The 20,656-nt window shown below is 33.5% G+C and overlaps 1 protein-coding gene across 2 annotated transcripts in view; it reads right to left on the bottom strand.

Annotated features, from left to right (window-relative positions):
- LOC110024965 (spermidine synthase 1) overlaps nt 1-20,209 on the bottom strand; it is a 75,580-nt gene extending 55,371 nt beyond the window's left edge. The window contains exons 1-2 of one of the 2 annotated variants that reach the window (XM_020725174.1): nt 20,048-20,209; nt 19,939-20,011 (exon numbers count right to left, since the gene is read on the bottom strand). In XM_020725174.1, coding sequence (XP_020580833.1) covers nt 19,939-20,011; nt 20,048-20,059 — 85 coding nt within the window. In that variant the 5' untranslated portion in view covers nt 20,060-20,209. Of the gene's footprint in view, nt 1-19,938 lie in introns of both variants that reach the window. The other variant, XM_020725172.1, reaches the window with a different exon arrangement.
- Nucleotides 20,210-20,656: the final 447 nt, after the last annotated feature.

Here is a 20,656-nt window from a genome sequence, read left to right as displayed (position 1 = left end):
ATATATTGGTCAGAGGCTATGAAACGAACCCCCAACCAACCTCATGCGTCTAAACACTCGACGAATCCGCACACTTACGAGATCGAACCCCCAACCCCAGGGAACTTAGAATTAACATGACAAATGCCAACCCAAAGAGTAGGGGAACACAGCATATATTAAATTTAGTAGTGGTAGTTTTTTAGGAGGTAATGATAGTTTTTTTTATTTAAGTAATAATAATAATATATTTATTGAATAGAAAAATAAGCATAATGAAATAAATTTAATACATAACTAAAAAGATGATAGTGTACTTAAAATAAAAAATAAATTAAGTTTTATATCAAGTTTATGTCAATTTTTCAATTTTAGAAAAATTGACGTCAAGGGCAAGTGAATTGTCTATTGTCGATATAAAGTACTTTTCCTTCTAAATTATGGTAATAATATTGTATTTCTTCTAAATCACTTGCATTAGTCAAAATATATTGTTAATGCAACTAGAATATGATCATTTTGGCTTATTATTCAATTTCATCATTTAGAAATGAATGTGAATGATTTGCATAGTTATATTTATGTATTACACATGCATGTTATAAAGAAAGATATTTGATGATATTTAGAATGTAAACAAAATGATTTATAGTATGTTTGTATTTGCATGTTTGGCTATAATGAAGCACCCCTTGATGGTATTAGTGGAGGAACACCAATGAAACTGTGCACGTAAATGAAAAATAATATTGAAATTAATGTGCCTCAATTGACACAAATTTTACACGGTGGTTCCTGTAACGGTTGTCTAAATACGATATGATATTAACATGTTATTATATAATAAGACTATTTGAATAGCATCAAATATTTAGATTGATTTATTAAAAATTTTAGTTGACATGCATATTATTTCTTTTTCTTTGTATAATTATAGTTTAAGAGTATAGATATTTACATGTTCATTTAGCTCACAGTTATTTTAAGCTAACTTTCAGATAAATTTAATTAATTAAAAGATAATAATAGAAGATAAAAAGTTTATACAAGATACGGACAACCAATAACTAGATAATTTTAAATTATGCAGCTTTAATTTATTTTTTAGTAGCTCTTTCATTTATTAAATTGAAACTTAATATAGAAAATTTAATTCACACTGTTCAACCGACTGTATCGTATAGAAAATTTAATTCACACTATTCAACCGTCTGTACCGTCTTAGTTAATTTCAAGCCCCAGGCCAAATCGTGACAAAAGTGGTAGCAGAGACAATTTTTGAGATTAATTAATGAAATCTTGATAAAAGAGTCAATAGAATAATTATTAGAAAATTTTACTAATTATAAAAATAATTATTATCCATTCAGGTATAGTGATGCACCTGAAATCATAGAAAAAGGGGATCCGATAGAAAACAAAGAATTACCACATACTATTATTGTGAACACAAATGTTGTCACCCAAATGATGGCGACGATGACTTGGCTAATTCAGGAGTCCAGATCACAACCCAGTGATGCAATTGTTTTGGACAAGTGCTTGAGGAATATTTCATGATCTACGTCCACCTTTGTTTAAGGGAATTAAAGACCCAATTGAAGCGGAGAACTGATTAATGGGGATAGAGAATATACTATATAGCATTACTTGGCTAGATGAAAGAAGATGTAATAACTAATTTTTGAGAATCGGATAAAATTTTGATGACATAAAATCTACCTCAATTTTTGCACCCCCAGATTTCGGTTGAGTTAATTTTATAAAATCGAGCAGTTTGATATAGCAATATATTTTAATTATGAATAAATTGAGAGATATAAAATTGAAAAATTAGAAATTTTGTTAAATTAATTAAAGTTAATTAATTCCTAATCCTACGTTAATCCTGCAGATTCACTGTAGTAAACTGACATTCCTTCGCTTTTATTCCTTCGTTTGTCGAATAGGTCAGACGCAAGCTTTGAAAATTCCTCTCCCCCTATTTTCTTCTCCCAAAGTCCCCTCTTCATGTTCGGTTACGGTAGTAGCAGAAGGGGTTGCGGCCCTTGCTACAGTGTAAGGGCGCGAGTAGTCGCGGGTTGCAAGCAAACCGAGGTGAAATTCAAGGGTATGAATTCCTCTCTCTCTCGACATTTTAAGCTTTCATTTCCTTCCTCACCCTTCCAAGTTGAAGTTTGCTTCGTTTTTCGTGTTTTTCTCATTTCTGGTAGCCTTCGGAGGCATCGATTGTGTGCCAGAAGAGTCGAACTTCTTTTACGAACTTCCAAAAGAGTTATAGCATGATATCAACGTTGGAGGTGATGGAAAGTAAATTTGGCCGCTTTAGAAAAGGATTGGTTGTCAAGAAAGTTGTTTAAGGTATGCTTTAGCAAATCATTTTTATTTTTAAGGTCAAATTACTTTATTAGCAAAAGTATCTTTAAATCTAAAGTTAATTGCGGATTCTAGGTTGTTTACCATGTCGCGAGCTCGAAGCGAGAGTGTGAACATTCATTGTTAAGCGACCCCATAAATTTCAGGTAAATTTATTCTATGTTAAGAAGATTAATTTGATTAACAGAAATTATTTGAATCTGAAATTTTAATATTATGTCTTATAGGTTACCACCAGCTAACCATTGGAACATTTAATGTTTAGCGTAGAAAATGAGATGAGTAATTACATTTCTAAATTTCAGTAATTTTCTTTATTTTAAAATGTATGTCAATTTATACGTATGTTTTTGTTTAGTTAGATTTATATTCCAGCAGATTCTTCATATTATTAATAGGAAAGATATGCATGATAAGTGTAGTAGAAAAAGATGTGCATGTATGAAAGATATGTATTAGATGAATGATAATTAGATAGATATTATATGTAAAATAGCATGTAAGATAGACATGTAGGAAAGATATACATAATATAAGTGAGTGATATGCATGAGATAAATATATAAATGATATAAAAGATATGCATGATAAATAGTTGCACAACAAAAAAATATGCATATTAGTAGATTGCATAAAAATGTTTTAGAATAATATATGTATAAATAATGAAATAGATTATATGTAAATGTTTGTGTGTGCTTGTTCAGAAGAGAATTTCATCCCCTAATAATACAGACAGTGGACGTAAGTGCACCCGCGCGTATAGAGTTTTTCAACCACCCAAGACAATTGTGATAGTTTACTAACGGCTCTACTGACGGGATAATATCAACCAAAGACGAGTAAACCAGAACTTACCTTTTTATACAATTGTAATGTTTATATTACTAATTGTTGTGCTGAAGGGATATTATAGGCCAAGGGTAGACAAGGGTATTTTCACCATAAATAATTGCGATGTGTAGATCACTAACTGTTGTGCCGATGGAAGCAAACGAGATAATACCGACCAAAGCTGCGTTAGGTTTTTTGACGGTGATCCTCACAAAGAAAATGTGAATGTAAATTATAAAGTAAAAGTTAAAAGTAAAGTTAAAGTAAATGCTTATAGTATATTGAGTATGTTCATTTAGAAAAAGGTTATTGAAGCATGCATTAGCATATATCAAATTACTTAAGTATAATATCAAATTGCTTACAAAATAAGAAAGACCAGCATATTATTTGAGTTATAATAGACTCGCAGCATACATATTAAATTATTCTCCCTCGATTATTGTAATTTAGAGGTGTGAAGACTCCTGAGTTATCTTTAGATAACTCATTATGTTGATTTAATATTATTTTTAGGTTTTAAACATTTAAACAACATGAATAGGAAAGAAACAAATGTATATAGAAGATGAGAACAATAACCAGAAAGGTACAAATTTCTACTTATTAAATTTAATTGTTTTCTTTAATGGTCCTTTCATGTATCATTTTGAATATTAAATTGTTAGTAATAAAGTTAGAATAGCAGAGAATTAGTTTCCACCGTCCGACCGTCCGTTCTCATCTTAGTTAATCTAAGCCCCAAGCCAGGTCGTGACAGAAGAGTACCGTTGACGACGTTTGTACTGGATGGAGAAGTCCAGATGTGTTGGCATGGGTAGTGTTAGGACAGATTAGGGGACATACCCAACACGATGATAAGTTGGGAGGAGTTCGTGGACCTTTTTAGAGTGGTTCGCACTTTTATCCGCTTGACGACAGATGCAGGACAAATTCATCAAGTTGAGTCAATGTGAAAAGACGATCATGCAATACGAAGAAAAATTTATTGCACTATCGAGATATGCGTCACAGTTGATTGTTATTGCAAAAGAAAAGTGCTACAAATTCCTTTCGGGATTAAAAAAATATATCAGACAATCATTAATACCCTTAGGGATCGATGAAAACTCGGTATTAGTGGAACAAATTAGAAGAGTGAAGATCAACTATCAGCTCACTCGGAAGCGTAAAGAGATGCACAAGAGAAAATATGCAGAACATGTAAATCACTCAGAAGGATCCAATAAGAAGTCCAAAAATAATTTGGGCGGAGTTAATAAATGTACTACTCAGGGTAATAGAGTCACTTGTAGCGAATACTTGAATGCTTGATAAGCTCTAACACTTGCTATTGGTGTCATCAGTCTGATCATATAGCAAGATATTGTTCATCTCTTGGCCAGAAAAGCGTTAGCTCCAACCCAAGGTCAACCAAGACAACATGTTCGACCTCGAATATACTCCCTTACTCATAGTGAGCCTGAATAAGCTACTGCTGCTGATGGTAATGAAGTCTGATAAGTTTAGCCTATTTTTGTAAAATACTCTCTTGTTTCATTATTGTTATTTGAAGTATCGTTGCTCACCTAGTATCAAGTTTTTACTATTATAGTGATTACTATTCATATTACTCTTAAATTCATGGATAGCTAATGTTGATCTTCTTAATGAAAAATGACTTGAGTATGTTTATAAATTTCGAGGACGAAATTTTTGTAAGTGGAGAAGATTCTAACATTCTATTACCCCAAGATAAGAAACGATGGAGATAGGAAGTGAGGAGTCGAGTGAACTAAAAATATGAAGGGGAAACAAATAGTTAGAAGTCGAACAGAGGGAAAGGGAACGAAGAGTCGATCAGCGATGAAGATGAGATGAAGAATCAAGGAAACCGATACAAAGGCCTATAAAAAAGACGTGAGGAATGCAGAGCGAGACCAACCTACCTAGAAGCCGAGCAACGAGTGAAGGAGAGAAGAGGAGTGCGAGAGAAGCCCTAGTCGATGACGAGGAGGTCTGAGGAAGTATCCATGTTGGGGTCGAGCAATGGAGGACTATCGGTGTCGTGATATGATCAGAGGAGTCGAAGAGGAGGAAGTAGCAAAGGAAACGTGCGATCCTGTGTGATCGAGCCGAAGAAGAAGCGAGGGGCAGAGCGTGCGGAAACCTAGGTCGAGCCTAGTTTTTAAGGAGGTAATGGTAGTTTTTTATTTAAGTAATAATAAAAATAATAATATAATATATTTATTGAATAAAAAAATAAGCATAATAAAATAAATTTAATACTTAACTAAAAGAAAATAGTTTACTTAAAATAATAAAAAAATTAAGTTATATATCAAGCTTTTGTTAGTTTTTCAATTTTAGAAGAATTGGCATCAAAGGAAGTGAATTTTTGTATGTTGAGGGGAGTGCTTATACTTCTAAATTATGGTAATAATGTTATACTTCTTCTAATTCAATTTCATTAGTCAAGATATCTTGTTACTACAACTAGAATATGATTATTTTGGCTTATTATTCAATTATCATCTAGAATTGGATGTGAATGATTTGCATAGTTATACTTATGTATTACACATGCATGTTATAAAAGAAAGATATCCAATGATATTTAAAATGTAAACGAAATGATTTATAGTATGCTTACATGTGCATATTTGAATATAGTGAAGCAACCATTGATGATACTAGTGGTGAAACACTAATGTACTTGTGCACATAAATAAAAAAGGATATTGATATTGATGTGTCATAATTGACACATTTTTTAGATGGTGGCTCATGTGACGATTGTATAAATATGATGCGATATTGATATGCTATTGATATAGTAATACTCTTTGAATAGTATTAAATATTTAGATTTATTTATTAAAAAGTTTAACTGACGTGCATTTTATTTATTTTTTCTTGTATTGTTGTATTTTAAAAGTATGAATATTCACTGGCTTATTTAACATAGTTGTTTTAAACTAATTTTTTTGATTAATTTAATTGATGATAGAAGAAAAAACGTTTATAGAAGAAGAGGACAACCAATAACGAGGTAATTTTAAATTGTACCACTGTAATTTACTTTTTAGTAACTCTTTCATATGTTAAATTGAAGGTTAATATAGAAAATTTAATTCACATCGTCCGACCGTTTGTACTCGCCTTGATTAATTTCAAACTGATGGTTCACTCATGACAATCAGAATCTCCAGCTTGCTTATAATTATCATGAATTGCATCACAATTCTCACACATGCTCCCAACGCAACCTATGATGCACTAATATAGACATGGGGATAATGGCATAATATGACACTAAGACATCACAAATTTATTATTGAAAATACAGGATGAGACCATGCATTAGACATGACATTATAAACTTGTATCTTAAAAACAAAAAAAAAATGGTATAAAAATTCCATAAATTAAATAAGTATTAAATAAATCCATATAAGGATAATTTTATTTTGATTGACATAGAAAAAAAAATATATCAAAATTTATCAAATACTTTAAATTTAATCGAATAAAAAAAATTCACATGATATTCTAAATTATTAGCTTAAAGTTAAGAAAATTGATTCTTTTGTAATATAAAAAAAGCATTATGGATTTATAGAAATAAAACAAACAAAAAAAAAATTTAATTTTAAGAGCAATTAAGTTATTTAAGAAATATATTTTAAAATAAAAAAAGATGGCTTAAATTATTTATGTAATATGCTTTTAAAGCTAAAATCTATTATTTAAGATGTTTTGGACATGTATGTCCAATATTATTTATTTTCTTTTCATTAGACACTAAGATGGCATGTCTAGCATGTGTCAAGTGGGAGCCACGCAAGTGCACGTGTCTGGCATCCCTGACATGACATGTTTAATTATTATAAAGCATCGGTGAATTGTAGCGCTGAACTCTAAAGTGCTCGTAAGAGCTTGCAATGAGGCGAACATGACATCTTTTCTTGACAAGTTGGATCTTATTTAATTTCCTTGTAAATCAGTGTTTGCACTTATTATCTTTTAATTAAACTTTATCTTCGAGAAAATGTAGTGTATAATAAGTCATCATTGCCCATGGTAATAATAAGATTAGTATCACTGATCATGTTGAACCTAAAGGGTAAGGTGAGTCGAGAACCTACTAGCGAGTTGACATATAGCAATAGTTCCCTAAGAATTATTAACACAAGTCAACAACTTCCAGAATAACATGGATATGGTCCATGTGAGTTGGCACCAATAATGACGCGGGAGCTTCCCGTATGCTGAGGACCCTGCTACAGTCCTGTGATCCCAGCTACAACATTTGCTGTTCAAGCCACTTCCAGACCTCCCCACCCCTACAGGCTTGATACCGCCACCCTGGATAGCAACCTCAACCTTTTTCCACGCTACTAACCGCCTCCCCCGTGCTGCCGCCACCTTCTTCCTTCTTGTCAGCACCCAGGACAGACCTTCCACGCCGATCTCCGCTGCTTTTTTGCAGTCAAGGAACCTGGAAAACAGTTGCCTTGTTGTTTCTGCTTGCCAACCTCCCCTTTCCACCACCCATCCACCTTCCAGACCCTCGTCAACTACCTCCACCACCCTTTAATCCAACCCTAGTGGGATTTAGTGTCGTGTTTGTTGCATTTTTCAAACTTTCGTCGTGTTTTGTTGTAAGTTCTTGTTTGATTTCAGTAATAATATTTGATTTTTCAGTTTTTGTTGGGTAAATTTGGTATCAGAGCTAGCCGAACCCGAGTTCTATCCTAAAGTTTCTAGCATCCACCAATACCCAACCCTATCGAAATAAAAAAATCTTCTTTTTATTGATTTTCAAAAGCAATCACCTAAAAATTTTTCTCATCCTATACGCCCATTTCCACCCACCCAAACCCTTAACCATCCATCGATGAGACAATAGTCAGAAGTCTGAACGAGAGGAAAGGACACGATATCGTTTATGAGAAATCCATAAAAAGATGTCCAAGAGATTTCTAGGCATGATATATAGTGGGAAACTTTCCAATTGCAATAGAGGCTAGCTGCCTTTGAGAGGAGACCATCCAGAAGGGTCACACAAATTTCATTCGATCCCTGAGATGGACTCAATGCCTGAAGATTTGTCAGGAAATATTGGAGAAACCAGAATTTTAAAGTAAAGCTGGATCTATCATATTTCGACAGGCATTCGAATGAGTTCAAGGGACTCTGGACCTTGAAATATGTCTTTTGAGTGTCAGAATATCCCACCAGACGAAAATGTGAAACTGGTCACAAACAAGAAAGAGTGCATCTCTGTGATCGGCGAACTTAAAGATTCTTCGATATCGAGAAGTGTAAAGTAAAATTACCAGGAACCACCGCATCTTACAGGCAGAATTCAACCCTAGGATTTTACAACCAGAGTATATCAAGGGGAATATTCAAGTTGATCCCTCCTGAGGAGACACTAGTTCAGAGGGGAGAACAGATGAAATCAATCCGCATTCCCAAATCTATCCCAACCCGAAAGTGTTTCAAGAGTCATGAATTTGAACATATTGAATCAGATTGCATAACTAAGAGAATAATTTATTTCACTGAGTAGGACACTGTTGAAGAAATGAGCAATGACACATCAGACATTGAAGAATGTAAGGACACAAATGAGAAGTATTAGATTCCAATTGATGAGGGAGAAAAGCATATAGTTCAAGCTGAGACCATGAGAGAGACTCCAACAAAATTAACATTGGTGGTACAAGACAATCCTAAGTTTGAGGAACAGACACCAGACACATAACAACTCTAGATAAGAAAATTTATAATTTTTCAATTATATATAGTTTACTTCCTGAGTTACCCCTATTGAAGGATGTTCAACATGAAAGAGATGAGATTCTTTTGTGCTGCTTCTGGAAGGTTATATGAAGTTATTTGAAAATTAAATTTTGTTCAGCAATATACCTACCGAAAGATGTCCAGATATGAGTGATAAATCACAGCTTTGAAAATTGCATAAAGAGCTTGGTAGAAAAGAAAATCCAACAACGGAATATATGTCCTAACAGATAACAAGATACCTCTCCTAAGTGGATGGTAGTGAGAGTTGTCTAGCCTGACATAGATTTTGTCTCAATGTTAATTTTTTCCTTATATACTTGTTTATCAGATGCGCTCAGTGGAGCGTGAGAAGTGAAAGAAGCAGTTTATTGATATAATAGCTCAAGAACTGATTCATGAGAATACTCATTTATCTGTAATGTCAGCTCAGATTGTGCCAAAAGATGATGAATATTTATTCTATCAGAATGTGCTTTAGAATAGTGAAACTAGATGATTGATTTATTGAGAGCTTGCAACATTTCCGCTACCTTCAACGATAACAGATGAGATTGAAGCTCCTCTAACCCTTAGAGAATGTCGCGAGAGCTTCCCTCATGGGACCCTTTCCACGATCCCTGCTACAGCACTACGATCCTTGTTGTAGTCCCACTTCCCCTGCTACTATCCTGCAACCGTTGTCGTTTCTAGATCAAGTATAGCAAAACATGGGTGGGGTGGCATGGACCGGTTCATACCGGGATTCTGAGGGTTAGACTGACTTCCATACATGGATTTACTGCCTCCTTGTGAGAGGGGCCCACTGACGTCTTATTTTTCCATCGAGAGTTGTATCATATGGTTCCAGGTTGTGCTTCAGTTATATCCCGATCCCAAGATGGTGATTATCTTTCCTAACCCCTTCTGCATCCTCAGGTCACTCTCGGCCACACCATTGCTGCAGCCACCCCACATCCAGCAAGTTTTTTGACGTACCAGACATTCCCCTCTTTCTTTGCAATCCCCACCACCACTGGCCACCTTCCCTCCCATACTTGTTTTCATCGCCTCCAGACACTTCTAGACCTCCCCACCCCTTGGAGGCTTGTTGTTGCCACCCTGGATAGCAACCTCAACCTTTGCCCACGTTGTTAACTACCTCCTTCAAGTCGTCGCCATCTTTTTCCTTTCTACCACCACCCAGGACAGCCCTACTTGCGTTCTGCTAGAAACTGGGGAAACAGACGCCTTTGATTGCCAATGAACCGTTTCTACCACCTAACCACCTTCGTTGTTTCTGCTTGCCAATGAACCGTTTCTACCACCTAACCACCTTCAAGACCCTCACTAACTACCTCAACCACCCTTTGATCCAAACCTAGTGGGAGTTAGTGACGTGTTTGTTGCAATTTCAAATTTCTATCATGTTTGGTAGTAAGTTCCTATTTGATTTGAGTAATAATATTTAATTTTCTCATTGTTGTTGGATAACTACGGCATCAAACAGTATATGAAATGATCTATGTTATCACAGGTAATCGGCAGAAATGTCAATGCCCAATCAGGTCTTACAAATATTGCACTTCGGGCTCTACAAGTGGTATTAAACATTTTTGACACCGGATAATAGTGACACTAATACAGTTACAGTTACTAAAGAAAAATATAACACGACCAGAAAGATATCAAAATTTAGATGGCAATGAGGCAAAGCAATTTAATGGTTTCTCCTGAAATTATATATTAAACCATGCCACCTTCACAACATATAACATTCTTGCTCTAAAACAAATTCAATCATCCTAAAAAGTTACGCCTCCTAAAAACATAAAACATAGAATGAGTTGGGGATATCAAGTAATCAAGAATAAATCCTAAAAAAATAAATTTTCCAAGAACAATGTAAAATCACAAAGTCCAACAAGCAAGCAAAATGTAAAACCTATCATTAGCTTGATGACCAATTTTTATTGGCTTTTTTTTACTTTATTTATTTAAATAGATAGAAAATTATTGAAAACATCCATTGAATGGAGCAATTTCTCTAATATTAATATATTTTCGCAGCCAATTAATCAACTAGAAAATTCCACAACTCATTGAATCTTCAATTTCTTTCCAATTTTTAACCATCAAGAACTTAATTTATTCAGCATAAATCATGGGATAATGCTACCAAATGCTAGAAATTAATTAACTACATATAAGATTTAGGATTGTGTAAATGGATATTGTCGTATTTCTTTTTTGTAAGGCAAGACATAAGCCTCAAGTTGTTATGAAATATGAGACGCAAAAGTAAACAATTAAATTAATTAAAAATATAAAAACAAACTAATTCAGAGCAATACTCCTTAGAGCTCAATAATAATTAAGAGCATACAGATTTAAGCTTGATTTCCTCCCAATAAAGTACTAGAAAATAATCTAAAAGTGTCAAAGTATCATCATAAAAAGTCAAACGAAAACTCAATAGCAATAAAGAAGAAGTCTAAAAGAAGAAAATAAGTGTAAAAAATAAATATAAAGTAAATTAGACTTATGGTTTTTCTAATTCCATCACTAAAATGATCAATAACAACAACAACAAGCCTTTATCCCACTGTGAGGTTGGCTACATGAATCTTTTTTTCTCCATTGCGTCCTAGTGTCTTATTTTTATTTAATTATAAAAATTAATATTATGTTTTACACAATATTCCTAGGTCTTTTTAGGCCTACCTCTACCTTTCTCAACAAAAGTTGAATCTAAAACATCCACTATCTGAACCGGATCATCCGATGGTTGGCGTTTAATGTGACCAAACCATTTAAGACTACTCTCTTTAATCACGTCTGCCAATGAAGCAACACCAATCATTTTACGGATATATTCAATTTGCATTTTCTCTAAGGGTCTGTTTGGGGCAGCTGCAGCTTATCCAGCTTATGTTGATAAGCAGCTTATCCTGATAATCTGTTGATGACCAGCTGATCCAGATAATCTGACTATTGTTTGTTTTGTGCGTTTAAAAAACAGCTGATTTGCAGTTGTTTATGGATAAATGATCATTCTGCCCCTGTGCATTAATATTATTTGCAATTAATATTATCTGCAACAGAAGTGTTATATCAATATATTTGATACTTAAGAAGCAAAAAATGACTTCATATCAGTTAAAAAAATAAGATAAAGACCTAAAAAAAAGTTATAAAATTAAAATAGACTTGAAGATAAACGCATGAACGAAAATATACAGATCCACTTCTGTTGTCAGGTGCCGATGTGAAAAACGACGGAGTTGAATGAAGGATTATAATTAAGATGTAATACACTAAGGTTATAGAAAAATTTTCAGTTGTTGTTTAAGAAATTGAAGAAACGTGAAAGAGGGCAAAGACTACGGTGCTCGGAGCATGAAGGACAACCTAGGGGCTACTAGGCAACAGAATTTGAGTGGAATTTAAGAACAATTTAGTAATTTAAGAAGAAATTTACCTAAATCCTGCCAAACAGTAAAAATGCATATTTAAATCTTGTTTCTCCTCTGTTTTGCCTAAATCCAGGATTTAGAACATTCCATTGGAAGGTTGATTTAGGGAATTTTGAGAAGCTGAATCGCATGAAGGTGGGCGGAATGAAGAAAGACAGAGGTTACCTTACTCCATGGATTCCAGTAGGAGCGGAGCGGAAGAAGGAGAAAGATGGTTCGTAGGTCTTTGTACACTATGATTCCTTCGCTGCATTCCCAGCTAGCTCTAATGGCGATCGTATCGGGAAGATTAATCATGATGGCGATGGTTTCGGGTAAAACCAGGAGAGACGGGAGCCTCTCGCGATCTCTGTCTTCGCTCAACGTTGTGTGATCCACTGCACTGATGTCGCGCCTCCCTGCCGCAGCCCACAGTTCCTGGAGATTCGATCGATCGCGAACGAAGAAAGAAGGCAGGAGGTTTGATCGTCATTCGAGAGGCAGCAGAGTAAATTGGGGACCAAACGCGACCAAGAAACGCTACCCGCGGGGATGATCCCGCGGCCGACGGTCTTCTTTCTTCACAAAATAAGAACGGAGTTTTCAATAACGCGATCAAAACGCATGAAACAAATAGTAGGGCAAACGTCGCCCGCTGTTTTAAGCTGCCCCGAACAGGCCCTAAGTGTAAAATCACTCATTTTCCTAAGTATTCTCATCTCAATAACACTTAACTTAGTTTTATGCTTCTCTTGTCAAAACGTCGCCCGCTATTTTAAACTGCCCCAAACAGGCCCTAAGTGTATAATCACTCATTCGCCTAAGTACTTTCATCTCAATAACACTTAACTTAGTTTTATGCTTCTCTTTTAGAAGTCAACATTCTGCACTACAAAGCATTGCAAGTCCCACCACCCTCTTATAAAATTTTCCTTCAAGTCTAAGCGGTATTGTTCTATCACACAATAGGCCAGATGCATTCCTCCACTTAACTCAACTTCAACCATTCAACTTGAACTCTACTACTAACATTCCCATATATATCACCATCCCTTTGAACAATAGACCCGATATATCTAAAACATTCACTCTTTTTAATGATTTGATCACCCATTGTTACAATCATGTCACTAGATCTACAATTACTAAAATTACATTGTATGCATTTAGTTTTAGATCTACTCAAACGAAGGTCTTTAGACACTAAAATAGACCTTCATATTTCAAATTTTTTTCTGAACTCTCTCTAGTCTTATCCACAAGAAGGATATCATCAATCAAAAGCATACGCTAAGGTACATCCTCTTGTAAATGTCTAGTAAGAGCATACATAACGAAACCAAAAAGATATGGCTTAAAGTCGATCCCTGATGTAATCCAAATGAAATAAGAAAATATTTAGTCAATCATTCTTTGTTTAAACAAAAGTAACAATTCTAGCATACATATCTTTAATGACTTAAATATAGGTCATATCAACACTTCACTTTTCAAGAACTCTCCATGGAACTTTTCTTGGAACCTAATAGTAAGGTTTTTCTAAATAAATAAAAATCATATGTAGATCCTCCTTACTCTCATCGTACTTCTCCATCCAACCTCACAATAAATGTATAGCATATATAGTAGATTTGCACAGCATAAATAAAAACTGATTATGAGAAATATTTGTATCACGTCTTAATCTATGTTCAATTATTCGCTCATATAATTTTATTGTATGACACATTAACTTAATTCATCTATAATTTGCACTCTTGTGCATCCACTTTATTATTAAAAATGGGGACCAAGTTACTCTTTCTCCACATCCAGACATCTTTTTTGTTTTTAAAATAATATTAAAAGTTTAGTAAACTAAAAAATTCATAAATTTCATAAATATTTCTACCCTTATATTGAGATACCATTAGGACCTACTAATTCTCCACCCTTGATTTTTTTTAAAGCCTCTTCAACTTCTTTTTTATCAATGCGACAATAAAATAAAAAGTTTTATTATTATTAATAATATCAATATCACTATAATTGATCGTATTTTCAAAACTTACATTGAAAAAATTATCAAAATATCTCACCCAACTATGTTAAATATCTTCACCTAAGGAAAATGCTTTTTTGATTTTATTTTTAATACGCTTTACACAAATTAAATCTTCACTTTTTGATCGTTAATAGAATTAATATTGTAGTTAATAGCATTTTCATCTCCCTCATTTTCACTTGTTTCAACATCCTCTAAATCATCTTCATTATGTTCAATCTCAATTATCTTTATCTTTCCTGATAAATACAATCCAACAATAAATTATTTCAAATAATAAAGAATAGCCTTTTATAATTTCTATTACATGAAATTGCATATTAATATTTTCTATTACGTTTTAGTCAGTTTATTTTTTTCTTGCTCAGTCCTCAATATAAATTACAACATTGAGATGTTCCTCTTGTAATTATGATGATGGAACTTCAATTTCATCCTCCAAACGCCATCTAACCAAGGAATCTTCAACATCCCTCAAAATTTCAATGCAAACCATATAATTCTCTATTTTCTAATTACGTTTAAGTCTTTTTATGTTGATTATCTTGAATGAAAGCTACCTAGTGGTTTGAAATTAATGGCAGGTGGACTGGAATCAGTTGCAAGCACCGTTCAATTGGACTCCCAAGTAGACCATTGAGACAAAGACCTTCCAACGATGCTTCTCCGCCAAGTGATGGAGCCAAATGCCATGTGTATCCTTCTTATTGAAAAGTTAGAAATCGACAAGAGGCTAAAATCAAAAAACCAAATCAGCAAAAAAAAAAACTGATTAACTTCACCAATTTCAATTGTGAAATAAGCATAAATAGAAAGATATTGCATGCATGATATAAAACTCAAGAAAGCTTTCACATGATTAATCTGCCGGCATGATTTTTTAGAGGCAGCTGGCAAATTAAGGGTAAAGAGGTTTCTATCTACAAGAAATACACACAAGCAACAATGACTGGGTGTAAACTTCCTTTGAAAGGAGAGGTAGAACATTGTAAATATGTATCTTCACCACAAGCAGTGTCTTTAACCTCTTAAGTTTGGGATAAGCCCTTTCGTTCTTTCCCTTTAAATCATGATACCACCACTGTTTGTACAGATTTTCCAATAATGTCTAATTAAGAAAAAGAAGAGCTCAAAATAATAATAACAAGCAATGAGGTTATAGATCCTTCCAAAACTCACATGCATTGTGTATATTCAACCACCAACTAGTAGCAATGACTAAAAATTAGACGTTTTCAATTTACAATATCATAAAACCAAGAACACACCAAATCAACGTAGTGGGAGTTGGTGTTGTGTTTATTGCAATTTCAAATTTCTATTGTGTTTGGCTGCAAATTCCTATTTGATTTCAGTAATAATATTTAATTTTTTTATTGTTCTTGGGTAACTCCGGTACCAGGCAGTATGTGAAATGATCTATGTTATCACAGGTAATTGGCAGGTATGTCAATGTCCAATCAGGTCTTATAAATGTTGCACTTCGGGTTCTATAAGTGGTATTAAACATTTTTGACACTGATAATAGTGATACTAATATAGTCACAATAATTAAAGAAAAATATAGCATGACCAGAATGATATCAAAATTTAGATGATAATGAGGAAAAAAGCAATTTACATGGTTTCTCCTCAAACTATAGGTTTCACCAAGTTATTATACTAAACCATATCAAGTTCACATTAACATTCTTGCTCTAAATTAAATTCAATAATCCTAAAAAATTATGCATCCAAAAAACATAAAACACAGATAGAGTTGGGGATATCAAGTAATCAAGAATAAATCCTAAAAAAAATAAATTTTCCAAGAATAATGTAAAATCACAAAGTCCAACAAGCAAACAAAATGGAAAACCTGGCATTAGCTTGATGACCATTTTTTTATTAGTTTTTTTTTTTACTTTATCTATTTAAATAGATAGAAATGTATTGCAAACCTCCATTGAATGGAGCAATTTCTCTAATATTAATATATTTTTGCAGCCAATTGATCAACTAGAAAATTCCAAAACTCATTGAATCTTCAATTTCTTTCAAATTTTCAAACATCAAGAACTTAATTTATTCATCATAAATCATGGGATGATGCTACCAAATGCTAGAAACTAACTTACTACATACAAGATTTAGGATTGTGTAAATGGATATTGAGGTAGTACTTTTTTATAAGGCAAGACATAAGCCTCAAGTCGTTATGAGATATGAGCCGCAAAAGTAAACAAATAAATTAATTAAAAATATTAAAACAAACTAATTAAGAACAATACTCCTTGGAAATCAATAATAATTAAGAGTATACAAATTTAAGCTCGATTTCCTCCCAAAAAAGTACTGAAAAATAATCTAAAAGTGTCAAAGTATCATCATAAAATGTCAAACGAAAACTCAATAGCAATAAAGAAGTTTAGAAGAAGAAAATAAGTAAAAACAATAAATATAAAGTAAATTAGCTATAACTTCCAAATTCAAATACCTTTTCTAATTCCATCACTAGAATGATCAATAACAACAACAACAAGTCTTTCTCCATTGTCTCCTATTGAGTGACATTTTTATTTAATTCTAATAAATTATAATCATTCTTTACACAACATACCCAGATCTTTTTAGGTCTACCTCTACCTTTCTTAACAAAAGTTAAATCTAAAACATCTACTATCTGACCGGATCATCAGACAGTTGACGTTTAATTTGACCAAACCATTTAAGACTATTCTTTCTAATCTTGTCTACCACTGAAGCTACACCATCCATTTCGCGGATATATTCATTTTGCATTTTGTTTTTAAGTGTAAAGCCACTCATTCGGCTAAGTATTCTCATCTCAATAACACTTAACTTAGTTTAATGCTTCTCTTTTATAAGCCAACATTCTGCACTACAAAGCATTGCAGGCCTCACGACCCTCTTATAAAATTTTCCTTTAGGTCTAAGCGGTATTGTTCTATCACACAATAGGTCAGATGCATTCGTCAACTTCAACCATTCAACTTGAATTCTTCTAATAACATCCCCATCTATATCACCATCACTTTGAACAATAGACCCGATATATCTAAAACATTCACTCTTTTTAATGATTTGATCACCCATTGTTGCAACCATGTCACTAGATCTACTATTTCTAAAATTACATTGCATGCATTTAGCTTTAGATCTACTCAAATGAAGGCTTTTAGACTCTAAAATAGACTTCCATATTTCAAATTTTTTTTCTGAACTCTTTCTTTATTCTTATCCACAAGAAGGATATCATCCATGAAAAGCATACGCTCAGGTACATCCTCTTGTAAATGTCCAGAAAGAGCATACATAACTAAAGCAAATAACTATGGCTTAAAGTCGATCCTTGATGTATTCCAAATGAAATAAGAAAATATTTGGTCAATCATCCTTCTGTTTAAACACAAGTAACAGTTCTAGTAGACATATCTTTAATGACTTAAATATAAGTCATATCAACACTTCTTTTCTAGAACTCTCCAAGGAACTTTTCTTGGAACCTAATAGTAAACTTTTTCTAAATAAATAAAAATCATGTGTAGAACCTCCTTACTCTCTTTGTACTTCTCCATCCAACCTCTCAATAAATGTATAACTTATATAGTAGATTTGCACAACATAAATACAATCTGATTACGAGAAATATTTGTATCACGTCTTAATTTATGTTCAATTATTCTCACATATAATTTTAATATATGACAAATTAATTTAATTCATCTATAATTTGCACTCTTGCGCTTCTCCTTTATTATTAAAAATGAGGACCAAGTTACTATTTCTCTACTTTTCAGACATCTTTTTTTTGTTTTTAAAATAATACTAAAAAGTTTAGTAAAATAAAAAATTCATAAATCTCATAAATATTTCTACGCTCTATTGAGATACCATTAGGACCTACTAATTTTTCACCCTTAATTTTCTTTCAAGTCTCTTCAACTTCCTTTTTATCAACGGTAAAAATAAAAAGTTTTATTATTATTAACAATATTAATATCACTATAATTGGTCGTATTTTCAAAACTTACATTGAAAAAATTATCAAAATATCTCACCCGTCCATGTTAAATATCTTCATCTAAGAAAAGTGCTTTTTGGTTTTATCATTAATACACTTTACACGAATTAAATCTTCACTTTTTGATCATTAATAGAATTAACATTGTAGTTGATTGCATTTTCATCTCCCTCATTTTCACTTGTTTCAACATCCTATAAATCATCTTCATTATCTTCAATCTCAATTATCTGTATCTTCCCTGATAAATACAATCCAACAAGAACATTATTTTAAATAATAAAAACTAACCTTTTATAATTTCTATTACATGAAATTGCATATTAATCTTTTCTATTATGTTTTAGTCATTTTTTTTTTCTTGCTCGATCCTCAATATAAATACAACATTGAGATGTTCCTCTTGTAATTATGATGATGGAACTTCACTTTCATCCTCCAAATGCCATCTAACCATGGGATCTTCAACATCCCTCAAAACTTCAATGCAAACCATAAAGTTCTCTATTTTCTAATTTCGTTTGTCTCTTTATGTTGATTATCTTAAACGAAAGCTACCTGGTGGTTTGAAATTAATGGCAGGTGAACTGGAATCAGATGCAAGCACCGTTCAATTGGACTCCCAAGTAGACCGTTGAGGCAAAGCCCTTCCAACCATGCTTCTCCGCCAAGTGATGGAGCCAAATGCCATAGGTATTCTTTTTATTGAAAAGTTAGACATTTACAAGAGGCTAAAATCAATAAACCAAATCAGCAAAGAAAAGTGATTAACTTCACCCATTTCAATTGTGAAATAAGCATAAATAGAAAGATATTGCAGGCATGATATAAAACTCAAGAAAGCTTTCACATGATTAATCTGCCGGCATGATTTTTTAGAGGCAGCTGGCAAATTAAGGGTAAAGAGGTTTCTACCTACACGAACTACACACAAGAAACAATGACTGGGTGTAAACTTCCTTTGAAAGGAGAGGTAGAACATTGTAAATATGTATCTTCACCACAAACATTATCTTTAACCTCTTTAGTTTGGGATAAGCCCTTTCGTTCTTTCCCTTTAAATCATGATACCACCACTGTTTGTACAGATTTTCCAATAATGTCTAATTAAGAAAAAGAAGAGCTCAAAATAATAATAACAAGCAATGAGGTTATAGATCCTTCCAAAACTCACATGCATTGTGTATATTCAACCACCAACTAGTAGCAATGACTAAAAATTAGACGTTTTCAATTTACAAGATGATAAAACCATGAACACACCAAATTAAAGTAATGGATTAGCTTCATCAAATTCAACTATCAAACAAGCAATCAAAATTTAAACTACTAATCAAATAAAACTCATCTGAAGCATTCTCCCACAAAAATCTCCCAAAAGCGGCAGACAACACAGGAATAACAAGACTACTGTATTCCGCTTTCAGTAAAAAATAAAGAGAACAGAACAAACAAACCAGGCCACATGGGGCTCATCTCGGAGAACCAGCCAGGGATGATAGCAGAGACGCCATTCGTCGCCACATCGTTGCTGTTGTTATCGTCGACTTCTCTCGACCACTTAATCGCCTCCTCCATCTCTCCTCCTCTCTTCCTCTCCTCCTAACCTCCTCTCCTCCTAAGCTCCTCTCGGGCGGCTATTAACGCGCCGCTGGACTTCGATATTATAGATTTCAGAAAAGATTATTCCATTTTTATCGTAGAATTATTCTAAGCTCAAATGGTTAGGTTTCGGACCGACTCATTTAAAGGAGCGAGAATCCAATTCCGCAGGCCGTGAGCGATTGGACCCACCTCTGCGATGATTCCCTTTTAGGAAACACTCATTTTGGACACGACGATGCGACCAGCTGACGTGGCTTAAATCAGCCCAGGATGTGGGTCCCAGCGGAATTGAAAAAAACTCTTCATAGTGTTCTAAGATCCACATATGTAAGTGGAATGTTGGGCTCGTTTTGGAATCGCACATCAATTTGCGTTTGGGCCCTAGCTCAGTATTTCAGTAGTAAGGCCCAATGCTGTTTTTGGGAACTTCCCAAGACAAAGCCATGGCGATTATTGTGTTCTATTATTTCATTGTTCTGCTATTACAAAACTATCCTGAGGTAAATCGTTTTATCATACAATATCACATGTGTCATTTTCCTCATTCCCTCATCTTCACGATTCCCTCAT

Source organism: Phalaenopsis equestris, unplaced genomic scaffold (genome assembly GCF_001263595.1).
Source record: "Phalaenopsis equestris unplaced genomic scaffold, ASM126359v1 Scaffold000286, whole genome shotgun sequence".
Classification (NCBI taxonomy): Eukaryota; Viridiplantae; Streptophyta; class Magnoliopsida; order Asparagales; family Orchidaceae; genus Phalaenopsis; species Phalaenopsis equestris.
This window is presented reverse-complemented; position numbering and strand designations above follow the sequence as displayed.